At 36.5% G+C, this 13,329-nt stretch overlaps 1 protein-coding gene across 4 annotated transcripts in view; it reads left to right on the top strand.

Annotated features, from left to right (window-relative positions):
- Positions 1-13,329, top strand: part of KDM3B (lysine demethylase 3B) — a 58,883-nt gene that overhangs the window by 11,218 nt on the left and 34,336 nt on the right. For 2 of the 4 annotated variants that reach the window (XM_042250550.2, XM_027970282.2), the window contains exons 2-7: positions 1,074-1,241; positions 3,448-3,561; positions 5,450-5,555; positions 7,109-7,233; positions 9,117-9,191; positions 12,088-12,687. In XM_042250550.2, the coding sequence (XP_042106484.1) occupies positions 1,074-1,241; positions 3,448-3,561; positions 5,450-5,555; positions 7,109-7,233; positions 9,117-9,191; positions 12,088-12,687 (1,188 nt within the window). The remainder of the gene's footprint in view (positions 1-1,073; positions 1,242-3,447; positions 3,562-5,449; positions 5,556-7,108; positions 7,234-9,116; positions 9,192-12,087; positions 12,688-13,329) is intronic. The other 2 variants (XM_042250551.2, XM_027970283.2) reach the window with 1 other exon arrangement.

Consider the following 13,329-nt stretch of genomic DNA (forward strand, 5'->3'; position numbering starts at 1 on the left):
TACTTAAAGTTGTATATGATTCCCCCAGAACACATATTAATATGTGAATGAGCCCCTTCATATATTAAATGTAATGTAGTTTAATGTTCTTTCTCTGTAAAAATCATGCAGTTTAATGTTCTTTCTCTGTAAAAATCGTGCTTCCCCTTCTGAGCCTTATTTTCCCATGATTTTTTTTTTAAGTAGATGTGAAACTTACTTAGCATATTACAAGTAATAAACCTAGAACTTTGTGTAATGAATTTAATTGCCCTACATTGTTACCTTTGGAAGTGTGATATGAGAAATTTCTTGTAGAGCCAAGTGGTTGGGAAAGTGTTGCTTCCATGAGACATTGCTTTGTGTTCTCCTTTTAGACAGTGAAGACAATGCAACTGACCTCTCCATTTTCAGATTGGCCTTTAGGAAGCTCAGAGCCAAATCAGTAATCCATCATTCATCATATATCCCTCAGTCATAGAGCTGTATAGATCCTTATTCTCTTCATAAGTTTTCCCTCTTTTTATACTTTAATAGTGACTTCCTGTTGTAGTTTGCTTAGTCCTGATTTGCAAATTTATATTTTATCATTTTCTTGCATCTTTCCCAAAAGCCAACTAAAATTCTTTGAAGTGGGCTATAAGTACTCTAGCCTTTATTAATTTTAAAAGTTCACAATAGAAGTGTAAAAAATTTGTCTTTCTACCTATTAGACTATGAGCTCCTTGAGACCGGTGTTCTAGATTCCTTTCCGTATTCCTGAACCTAGCATAGGGGCCTTATACATAGTAAGCCCCCAGTTAGTGTACTTAGATGTAAATTGGAAACTAAGAGTTATAAATCTCAGTAGGATCATGGCTAGAAATTAATAACTGTAAATAACTAATGCCCCCTTAACTCTGTAGCCTCTTCTCAGAGTGAGGATGAGACCAACTTCCTGGCTCTGAAGTAAGATTGGTTTTTATTGAAATCCATTAAAAGAAGTTAAAAACAAGTTAAAAGTTTTCAAAACAGGAAGTTTGTGTTTGTTTTTATATTATAGTGTGGGATTTTTCCAATGTAACCTTAAGATGACTTTTTGTCTCTTTTTCCAGATCTTTGTAGAATTTGATGGCTGTAACTGGAAGCAGCACTCCTGGGTTAAAGTTCACGCTGAAGAAGTTATTGTACTTTTGCTGGAAGGGTCTCTAGTATGGGCACCTCGGAAGGACCCAGTCCTTATCCAGGGCACTCGAGTCTCAATTGCACAGTGGCCAGCCCTGGTGAGTGACTTTTATTGGCTAGAAGCATATTTGGGCTTTATTCCTATTCAACATGGTATTTATGCAATAGCTGAACTCTTTAGAATTCTCCAGACTCTAATGCTTTGTCCTTAACAGGCTTTTATTCTGAATTTACTAAAGCAAAAATTGGGAGAGATCTCTTCTCCTGTGCCTTCTGAAATGTTTTATATTAAGTAATATTTGATACTTTGTTTCTAAATAATTTTTCACCTTTCTTTTCTCATAATAATATTATGAAACAATGTAATTCTTAAAGTCTGTTTTTTCCCATAGAAACTCTTTTTTTCCAGCTTTAGTGAGATAGAATTGACATATAACATTATATAAGTAAGTCTGTGTACATGTGATGATTTTATATTTATAGTGAAATAATAATTACAGTAAGGTTAAAAGTTCTATGTCTCACATAGTTACATTTTTGTGTGTGTGGTAAGAACTTTTCTTTTTTAGCTTTGCAGAACAAGAACATTCTAAAAATCTCAATAAAGTATAATAATCTCATTGTTTTATAGAGTACCTTCCTACATATTATCTAATTTGCTTCTCACAACACATACATGGTAAGAACTTTTAAGATTTGCTCTCTTAGCAACTTTCAAGTATACAATACAGCATTTTAACTATAGTCACCGTGCTGTATGTTAGATCCTCAGAATCTACTCTTCACTGTAGCTTATACCCTTTGACCACTTTTACCCATTTCCCACACTCCCCCTACCCCTGGCAGCCACCAATATATTCTGTGTCTGTGAGTTCAGTTGTTTTATATTCCACATGTAATTGAAATCATACCATATCTGTCTTTCTCTGTCTGACTTATTTGACTTAGCATAGTGCCCTGGAGATTCAGCTGTGTTGTTGTAAGTGGCAGAATTTCCTCCTTTTTTATGGCTGAATAATATTTTTTTTGTGTATAATATTTGTGTGTATGTGTGTGCACCACATTTTCTTTATCCATTCATTCATCACTGGACACTTAGGTCGTTTCCTTGTCTTGGCTATTGTAAATATTGCTGCAGTGAACATGAGGGTGCAGATATCTCTTCAAGATAGTGATGATTTCATTTCTTTTGGATAAATACTCAGAAGTAGGATGTTGAATCACATGGTAGTTTCTGTTTTTAATTTTTTTGAAGAAACTCTGTACTGTTCTCTGTAGTGGCTGTGCCAGTTTACATTCCACTCATGGCGCAAGGGTCCCCCTCTTTATGTCCTCTTCAGTACTTGGTGTGTTTGTCTTTTCATATCCCCACTGATGGTGCAAGGGTCCCCTCCTCTTTGTCTTTCATTTTTAGGTGTGAGGTGATTACTCATTGTGGTTTCGATCTGCATTTCCCTGAATTTAGTGAGGTTGAGCCCCTTTTCATGTACCTGTTGCCCATTTGTCTGTTTTTGGAAAAATATCTATTCAGGTGATATGACCATTTTTAAATCAGACTATTTATGATGAGTTTTTTGTTTTTAGCATTTTAAATCACCCACTTATTAGTTGGATAAGTTAGAAGCGTAGACACTTTGTGTACTACTTCTTAGCTCAGACTCTCACAAGGCAAAAATCTAGTTCTCCTATGACTAACCAAATTAAATAATGCTCAAAACAAACATTTTTAACCCATTGATTATACATATCATCACTTACTGAGCTCTTTTCATTTGTTTTTAAGGCCACTTTCCAGTTGAACTTTTAGAAGCAGCTCAAATTGATCTTGGTCCCTGGGTGACTTTTGTAGGCAGATTATTTATGAAACACTAAATGTGAATTTACCCATGCATTTTTATATCACTGATCATTTTAGAAATCTCACAACGGTTTCAAGAGTTCTAGAGATGATAATGGTGTAACTCTTTTTTCTGAGAGCTTACTGTAATGTAACCCTCTTGAAGCCTGACAAGATTAGTTAGATTGCAAAAGAGAATGAGGAATTTCTTATTCTTCTTATCCTTTTTAGCTGTTAATAAGGCTGTTGAGCTGACTTTTTGCTCTAGTTTGCTTCATATGATTATTTGAGGGCAGATGGTGGGTTAGGAATGACTCTCAGAACTTATGCTTTAGCTTATCTGTATTTACTGAGGTGAAAGATATATGTTAATAATGGATATTTTCTCTGCAGTTAGATATTCAGTTTAATTGTTATTTATTTTCTCTACCAAGTACTAATCTATTTCTTGTCATTGTATTTCACAGACTTTCACTCCCCTGGTAGATAAACTTGGTTTGGGTTCTGTGGTTCCGGTTGAGTACCTTCTGGATCGAGAGCTTCGTTTCCTGTCAGATGCTAATGGGTTGCATTTGTTCCAGGTACTTATCAGTTGGTCTAGTCCTGAATTTATTTCTCTCCCTGCTAATTTCTCTGTTGATTATAAATAGAGTGTTTCTTCTTCTCTTTTAATGTTGAAGCAAGTACTTTCTCCCAGTAATTCCATGTGCCTTTTTTTTTTTTTTTTAATCCATGTGGCTTTTAAAGTTTCTTTGCTCCCTTGAAAAATACATTTGGTGACTGAGGGTTCTTTTCTCCCCTACACACCCCCACCTCACCCTGAAACCACTTCACACTTAAGACCACAGTTCCTTAGAAGTACTGACTTCCCAGAGATGGTTGCTTCTGTAACTTGTCTAAGAAGGGCCTATACCTTTGCCAGTGGCAGGGAGGCTGGGAATTTGGGCTGGTTCCAACCAACATTAAATATTGAAGAGCTTAGGTATATTTTTAGTTACAAAAAAGGGATAGGTTAGTAGTTTAAACAAGCTAGTATCTGAGTTAGAGTTTCAGAATTTATGGATGATAATATTTATTTCTCATAAGAGTTATTGTCTGAACATTAAAATTTAGAGACTTCCAAGAGTTTTGCTGTCTTATTGAGGCAGCCAAGAGCAATGTTTACTAAACTGTGTTTTGTGAAATATTAATGATGATTTCTTTGTTGTTGAAATGTCTTCCTGACTCATTGGGCCTCACTCCGTCTCATCAGTCTTGTTTTATTCATCTTTGTAATCCTAGTGCTTGTTTGAAGAGGCACTCAGTGCATTGTGGATAAGTATCAAAATAACAAGATTTACAGGGAATAAAATGTTTTATGGTCAAATAAGTATGAAGAACATTTACCTAAACATGTTTTTTTCTGCATGTCTTCTCAGAGCCTTTAGACATACTGTTGTATGTAGAAAGATACAGTATGCTGTTGTCCCTTGAACAACACAGGTTTTAACTACATCGGTCCACTTAGTGTATGGATTTTTGTCAATAAATATAGTACCTGTAAATTAATATGAACTTTTTTCACTGTCTTTTCATTTAGATGTCTAGTGTTAGTGATACTTTTAACATCTGTAGTGCTTTGTTTTATATAAGGCAGTCTTTTTTTTTTCTGGCTCTGCTGGGTCTTCGCTGCTGTACAGGCTTTTCTTTAATTGCAGCAAGTGGGGGCTACTCTCTAGTTGCTGTGTGCGGGCTTCTCATTGTGGTGGCTTCTATTGTTGCGGAGCATGGGCTCCAGGGCGCCCAGGCCTCAGTAGTTGCAGACCACAGGCTCTAGAGCACAGGCTCAATTGTTGTGGTGACATGTAGGATATTTCCAGATCAAGGGCCGAACCCATGTCTCCTGCATTGGCAGGTAGATTCTTTACCACTGAGCTACCAGGGAAGCCCTGAATAAGGCAGTCTTGATGTAGCGCATTGACAGATGATTCATCTTGTAAACAGACGTCATGAACATAGGGTATCAATAAATACAGCATAGTACTGTAAATTATTTTCTCTTCCTCAAGATTTTAATATTTTCTTTTCTCTTGCTTACTTTATAAGAATACAGAAAAATATGTATGATATACACAATATATGTCAGTCAACTATTTATGTATCAGTAAGGCTTCCAATCAACAGTAAGCTATTAGGAGTTAAGTTTTGGGTGAGTCAAACATACACAGATTTTTGAATGGATGGGCTGGGGAAGCAGTTGATGTCCTGCCCCCTTCCCACCTTGTTCAAGGGAGGTATAATATTTCCTAAACCTAAATGATTGTAGCATCTTTAACTTTTGTAGAGCATCTTATAGTCAGACTAGGGTTCTTTGGAACATTTTGATATATGCTGATGTAGAGCGCCTCAGGAGTATACTTTTTCTCTTCTGGTTAGATATTATTGCTGTTTATTTCAGTATTCAGTTTTTTCTTTTTTTATCTTTACTAGATGGGAACAGATAGCCAAAACCAGATTCTTTTGGAACATGCTGCTCTGAGAGACACAGTTAATGCTTTGATCAGTGACCAAAAGCTACAAGAGATATTCAGCCGAGGTAAGAATAGATTGTCTTCTGTCCTTAAATTCTGAATCGGGTGTATGGCCAATGTTGAAAGTGATCGAATGGTGAAAACACCATGCAACTCTTAAATATCTGTGCTTATCTTCTTTTTGTGGGTAGTGTCACAAGTAACTCCAGTTAGCTGGATCTCTAGAATGGATTAGAAAAATGGGATCTCCCTCAAACCAGTTTCCTTTTTGTATTATCTTTCATAATATGCAATTTTGTCTTTTTAAAAATGTCTTTATTTCTTAAATATTTATTAAGGACTAACCTTGCAGTCGACACAGTGTTAAGGTATTGGGGATATAACCACAAGCTAGAAAATCTCTGCCCTTGTTGAGCATACTGTCTTGTAAGGTTCAGCGGACCAAAGACTGTTAACACCAACAAATAACAACTTAGAGTGTAAGGTATGTTCATAAAGGAAGGTGTCCACAGACTCATTCACATTAAGAGCATGTTAACTTTTGAGAATGAAAACAAAAGAGATTTATTAACTTTTTCATTTTACATACAGATTTTGCCCAAGATTCTACACAAAGGGGAGACTCTGGCTTCATTTATCCTTCCCTTCATGTTATACATTTGCTCTTTGTCCTTCCTGACCTCATGATAATAATGATTTTCAGTGAAATAGGGCTCTTAGTTCTCTTTTGTCAAACTAAATCTAAATAGGTAAAAGTAGGAAAACTGGCCTCTTTGGAGAAGGGAAGTATCAGTGTGAAATGATGTTTAATAATCAAGGAAAGATATGAGAGAAGAAAGAAAGTGAGGAAAAATAGATAGCAGTGAGAAGGAAATCAAGGGACAGGATAAGATATAGAGATATATATGAATGTGTATAGAAAAATTAAGCTTAATTATAGCTCTGAAAGATAATTAAATTAAGCAGTGATTTAACTATATGGTCTCAAATGTATAAGATATGTAGGAGAGAGAAACTCTTGTTCTTGGAGGGCCAGCTGAAATTGTAAGGTAACATTACCTGCTGATAAAGTAATATCTTTGAAACTCTATGTTCTTAGGAAGACAGGTGCTATATTTGTTCAGATTGTTATTAGAGCAGAGGCTGCAAACCTCATGTATTGAATTCTCCACCTACTGTATTGAAAGTAAGATAGCAAAGGGCAAATGGTTATGTATCATTCCTATGCTAACATAACAAAATAGAACATTCAACTTATTGGCCTACTTTTTTTATGTCAGATAGGTCTGAGTGGATTTTCATATTATCTATAGTTTTTGACTTATAAGTTGCCTTTCTCTTTCCTGTATTACTTCTAGAATTGAAATATTGAGATAAGGTGTCAGAACCTAGGATATTTTAGGAAATCTCCAAATAAAATTTACCAAAGTCACTGGGAAAAGCTATGTTTTATTTTTAAACTGCTGTGTATAGTAAATCTGAAATTGCTCATTTATTCAACTCTATACAAGAGGATTAAAAGTGCCAATAAGTCTTCTTTCTGTTTCTATTTTTTAAGGAACAGTCATGAAATACAGCTTAGCCAAAAATAATCAGTACTGACTGATCTCTTCTTTAGGTCCCTACAGTGTTCAGGGTCACAGGGTCAAAGTATACCAGCCAGAGGGAGAAGAAAGTTGGCTCTGTGGTGTTGTAAGCCATCAAGACTCCATCACCCGTCTTATGGAGGTGTCTGTAACTGAGGTGAGGCTCTGTGTTATTTTGTCTGAGGTCCATCCATCCCCTTACCAAGGGTGGCATGGAGAAAGGGAGCACTTCATTACATGTGAGAAGAGCTGGGTTCCATCTCTGGCTTTATCACTTTTGATTCTATCACCTTGAGAAAGGTTGTTCTACTTTTTCAACCTCAGTGTTCTCATCTGTAAATTAGAGGTAATTAGGTAACCACCCTTGGCCTCACAGTATGTGTTTTGGGAACTGAGATGATGTATTCAAAAGTGCTTTGAAATCTATAGAACAGTATAGAGATGTGAAGTGCTATTCTTATTTTATCATATTCATAATGTTTATTATTTAAAAATCTAATCAGTTAGCATTTGCTTCTATAATACTTATGACACTCTCCCCTACATGCTGATAAAATGAATTGTTTTCTAAGGAAATAATTAGAAAAAACATAGCATCTATAACTACCTGGAGAATTATCTATCAAAAACAAGAGTATTTTGAGGCAAACACATATGTATTTATAACACCTTTGAATTGGCTTCAGACTTGCCCTCTAGAGTCACATGTAATATGAGCATAATGATTTTAGTCATTTCTTTATTTAATTTATTAAATTATTCAATCTTCATTTATAAATTTCAAGTGATACACATATATATAAAATAGCTAGTGAAAGCCATCCCTTCTCATAGGCAAATATTACTCCTGACAGTGGTAACCACCATTAACAGTTTGGTATATATTCCATATGCTTCCAAATACCTTCTCTCTATGTGTATATATGATATTTTTATACTGTCTATTTAGGTAAGAACTGCATAAGTCATACTGTACTAACAATGGGATCATATGATACACATAGTTCTTTGATTTATGTTTTTAACTTTTTAGCATCATTCTCTATAAATATATATAGAAATCTACTTCATCCTTTAAAATCAGATGCATACTATCCACTGAATTGATGTAGTATAGCTAATTTAATTTAAAATTGATGGACATTTAAAAATCATTTCCAGTATTTTACTAATACAAATAATGCCTCAGTGACTATCCTTGAGCATATATCATTATACATTTTTCACATTATTTATTTATTGAAATAAATTCCCAAGTGTGTAATTGCCAGGTCAAAGGATGTACACATTAAATCTGACAGTATCTGTCAAATAGGCCCCTGCCGAAACCTTTAGCTTTTTTTCTGAAGGTTTCTTTTTTCTTTTAAATTTTATTATTTATTTGTATTTAGTTTGGCTATTCTGGGTCTTCGTGGCTGCAGGGTCTTTGGGCTACTATCTGATTGCAGTATGCAGGCTTCTCATTGTGGTGGCTTCTCTTGTTGCAGAGATCTGGCTCTGACACTGGCAGGGCTTCAATAATTTAAGCACATGGGCTCAGTAGTTGTGGCTCCTGGGCTCTAGAGCACAGGCTCAGCAGTTGTAGCTTACAGACTTAGTTACCACAGCATATAGGATCTTCCTGGACCAGGGATAAAACCCATGTCTCCTGCATTGGCAGGTGGATTCTTCACCACTGAGCCACCAGGGAAGTTCTTTTTTTTTTTTTAATTACAGAATAGGAAGGTTTTAGAGATGCAGAATTTGAAATTAGTAGCCCTAAAAGAGACACTTGGGCATTGAACTCAATTTTTTCATTCATTCACTTAACAAATATTTGAGTGCTTACCATATTTTAGACCTTGTTTCAAATGTTATTATTCTAGCAGTGAATTAAATAATAGAGTTCCCTATTCATGGAGCTTTCATTCTATCAGGGAAGTAGAAACAAATAGAGAAAATTGCATAGATTACATAAGAAAAATTACATAATTATGTCTTTGGTGGGCAGGCATTAAATCTTTCTTCTTTTTTCTAATTTCTATCCCCCTCCTTCTATAGAGTGGTGAGATCAAGTCCGTAGATCCCAGATTGATCCATGTGATGCTCGTGGATAATTCGGCGCCTCAGAGCGAGGTACAGTAATGGAGTGAGTCTCTGAGCAGACTCATGAGCTTGCATTATCTTGTTACATAGACTTCATTATGTGTGTGTTATCCATGTTAATAGCTTTGGGTTTCAAGCTCTGACCACTGTACATTTCTTGCTCTCACCACAGTCTTGTCTAGTTGAGGGAGGGTAATCTTGAGAAAGAGACCTAGTCTGAGCAAACCCTTTTCATCATGGTTATGTTGCCTAACTGTTTTAAAATGGCCTACTTTTTTCTTACATTTTTTAGGACAGGTATATTTAAAAGGTACAATAGACAAAGCTATAATAAGTAGTAATAATATTCATGACCTACCCAGTAATAAGAAATGGAGAAGAAACTACATCCTCTTTTTCTTTCCATCAGGTGGTAGTGAGCTCCAAGGAAATCTGAAATTTCATATCCCAAGAAGAGTTCAAACTAAACTAGTGCCTAGTTCAGTGCTCAGCACACAGTGGATTACTCCATAGTTTCTGTGAATCAGACCAACTCTTGGTTCATTCAGAATTATCATAACCCATCAAAAGACATACTGTAAATCAGTGCCTGAACCAATTAAGGAATCCTGTATGAATTTCCTTCAGTAGGACATTGACTTGGACAGCCATCTGTCCATATATTCTTCATAGTTTTCTTAGCACCTGTGTTTGTATTGCTCTCTTGGCTGCTCCTGCTGGGTATACAATTCTTCCTCTTCTCTATCCAGTCATTTTGGCTTGATAAAACAAGATTAAGGTAGGAAAAGAAGAATCAGGGTAAAATTTAATAGTTCTTTACTACATATTATATTATTACAAATAGGATAAGTCTTTTGACTGTGTTTACATGGCTGAAAAACACTTGTTACTTTGATGCTGTATTGGGTCCCTTTTTTATTTCCTTCCTCATTTCATTTGTTCTTTAAGCACCTATTATATGCTAGGTACATTTAGATTGTGCCATATATAGCTAGAGAGTACTGGTCTCAGTGTTCTAATCTACTCACATGTGAGTAGCTCACCATAAGTAGGACATACATATACGTTGTTGCTCAGGGAAATTGCTGTGAGCCAGGCTCTGTAAGTTGGCTGAAGGAGTTACAGGTGAGATCTTTGGTTTTCAGCAACAGACATTGATTCTTCTCTTTTCAGCTTTGCCATGGTGTGACTGTCATCTTAGCTAGCAAAATACAATTATTGACAGATATGCCAAGTTTTACAGTAACGCTTCTTAGAGATCCATGGTCACCTCATTTCCTTGGAAAGAGTGAGCAAGAAAGGAGAGATTTCAGTGATTGTACTTAAATATTTCACAGCACTGCAAACTGAGTGATGATAGAGGTTGAAGAAGGGGTAAAAAGATTTTTAATTGATCAAATGAAAATAATTCTTAACAAACAGAAACAGTTCTTAAATGAAAGATTTAGGAACTTAGATTAGTATTACCAAAAGTATGGGAGAAACAAGTAAATCTTGAGCTTTGGTTAAGGTTTTCAGAAGGAAATTAAGGGGGAAAAAAGGAAGGCAGAAAAAAATGAAGAGAAAACTGGCAAGAAGAAATGAAAAATTTGAAAAAAATTCAGTTATAAGAGCTATAATAATGATTGATTACAGCAAAGATACAGATCTTTACAAAGAATCTATATGTATTCAAGGGTAGATTAATCAAGATTAATTAAGAATCGATTAATCAAGCTGGTAAATAATAACAGCCAAATAACTATGTCACTAGCTTATTGCCACCCCAGCACATTATCTAAATGAAACTATCTGAAAGTTAGCTAAATGCAGCTAAAAAGAAATAATAGGATATCAATCTAAGAATTTCCAGGTATAAGTTGCCTAAGAGAGTGTTAACTGTGTCCCAGGCCCCTGTCCTCTTGTCCTTCTCAGGGAAAGAGTTTTCACTCAGAGATAGGAATTGTCCCCTTTTAATTCTGCGTCTTTTAAGGTTACTGACCTTGCAAATCTTCCCTAGTGGCTCAGACGGTAAAGCGTCTGCCTGCAATGTGGGAGACCCGGGTTCAGTTCCTGGGTCGGGAAGATCCCCTAGAAAAGGAAATGGCAATCCGCTCCAGCACTCTTGCCTGTAAAATCCCATGGATGGAGGAGCCTGATAGGCTACAGTCCATGGGGTCACAGAGTCGGACACGCCAGAGCGACTTCACTTCTTCACTTCACCTTTCAAATAAGGCTAAATTTTAAGATTTCCTGAGATAGGATGAAATTACTAAAAGAGCTAAGAGATTTGAGTTTTTGGTTATGGTAGCCTGCCTTTTTAGTTTTCCCCCCTGTTTGTATCTAATGCTTTGAAATAAGACCTAGAAATTATTTGTGTTCTTTATAGTGTCCATAACAGCAACTCAGACCTGTCTCTGTTGGGCTCACTTTTCCTCTGGTCACAGACTCATAAATGTTCCTTTTCCTATTGTTAAGTTGTCACCAGTTTTTAGTGACTCCTGGATAGAGGAGATTTTATATTTCAATACTTGCCAGTTTCTATCAAACAAGGAGATAAATATAAAATAAAGCAGATTTTTTTTTCACTAAGGGGCAAATAAGTTCCCAGACTAGCTTTATCAGTCCATTTTATAAAAGATATTCCATAAATTTTTAAAATCCTGAAAAAAGTCCATTTAAGAAAGGAGTACATTTCATTTAAGGGAAGTTTTGCAAAGTGAGTTAACCTCTAGTAACTGTTATCTTGAAAATGTGTGTGTAAATTGAATCATAGGAAGATTGGAGCTTTTTAACAAAGGGTATGTCTTAGAGCTGGCATTGGAATTTGGCAATCTGTCCCAGCTTTGATTGTCTGCTTCTAGAGATGGGAAAGAGCTAATGGTTTATGGTTTTCACAGGATGGAAAGTCCCTTGTAATAAATCTTTTTTGAATTTTGTTTTGTAGGGGGGTACGTTAAAAGCAGTAAAATCTTCCAAAGGAAAGAAGAAGAGAGAGAGCATAGAGGGGAAAGATGGCCGGAGGAGGAAAAGTGCTTCGGACTCTGGGTGTGACCCTGCATCAAAGAAATTGAAAGGAGACAGGGGTGAAGTAGACAGTAATGGGAGCGATGGAGGCGAGGCAAGCCGAGGGCCCTGGAAAGGTGGGAATGCCAGTGGAGAGCCAGGGCTGGATCAGAGAACCAAGCAGCCACCGACTACATTTGTCCCCCAGATTAACCGCAACATTCGCTTTGCCACTTACACCAAAGAAAACGGCAGGACTCTGGTGGTGCAGGATGAGCCTGTGGGTGGGGACACACCTCTACCTTTCACTCCGTATTCTACAGCCACAGGTCAGACACCTTTGGCCCCAGAGGTGGGTGGAGCCGAAAATAAAGAGGCAGGAAAAACACTGGAACAAGTTGGCCAGTGTATGGTGGCTTCAGCAGCTGTGGTCACTACCGCCAGCTCCACCCCAACCACGGTGAGGATCTCAGACACTGGCCTTGCAACAGGGACTGGGCCGGAAAAACAGAAAGGCAGCTGGTCGCAGGCCCCAGGAGAGGTGAGTTGTTTCAGGGGCAGATTTGCAAGATGTGGGTTCACACTTTCACCCTACTTTGTTCTTAGCACATTAAAAAGCATCTCAGATGCCATAGGGAAGGAGTATTTCTGAGATGTGTTTAAATTGTATTCTGTGGGTAGTCCTTTACTGCTTGTTGGACAAATGTGTATATTCTTAAAACTTTCTCAGCTCTTAAAAGTCACCTGAACAGTTGGGCTAGTCAAAACTTGATTATACAATCCAATTTAATGTGTTGTTAAAATAGATCCAATGGGGAATCTTTTAAACTCAGTTATCTATTTAGTTCATGTAGTGGTTTACCCTCCACCAGGCCTTTGAGAGGCAAGGTTAATGAATTATAGTGTTGGAAACAGTGAACACTATAATTAGGGCTATGTGAAAGCTACTATTACCAACACATTTTCAGTTCATCATTTTCTATATTTTCCTTTGAGGCTGGGCCACTTTGATATGACCATAGAAGGTTTTTTTTTTCCCCCCCTCTTCACTTAATCTTTTAAGCCTTACCTGGAAATTTTGATGGAATTAATTGTGGTAGTATCCAGCTTGCTAGGTTCTTTATCTGATATACATATATTGTTGCTGAAATGCAACTTTTGTTAAATAAAGTTAATATCAAGT

This window comes from Ovis aries, chromosome 5 (genome assembly GCF_016772045.2).
Source record: "Ovis aries strain OAR_USU_Benz2616 breed Rambouillet chromosome 5, ARS-UI_Ramb_v3.0, whole genome shotgun sequence".
In the NCBI taxonomy this organism is placed as follows: Eukaryota; Metazoa; Chordata; class Mammalia; order Artiodactyla; family Bovidae; genus Ovis; species Ovis aries.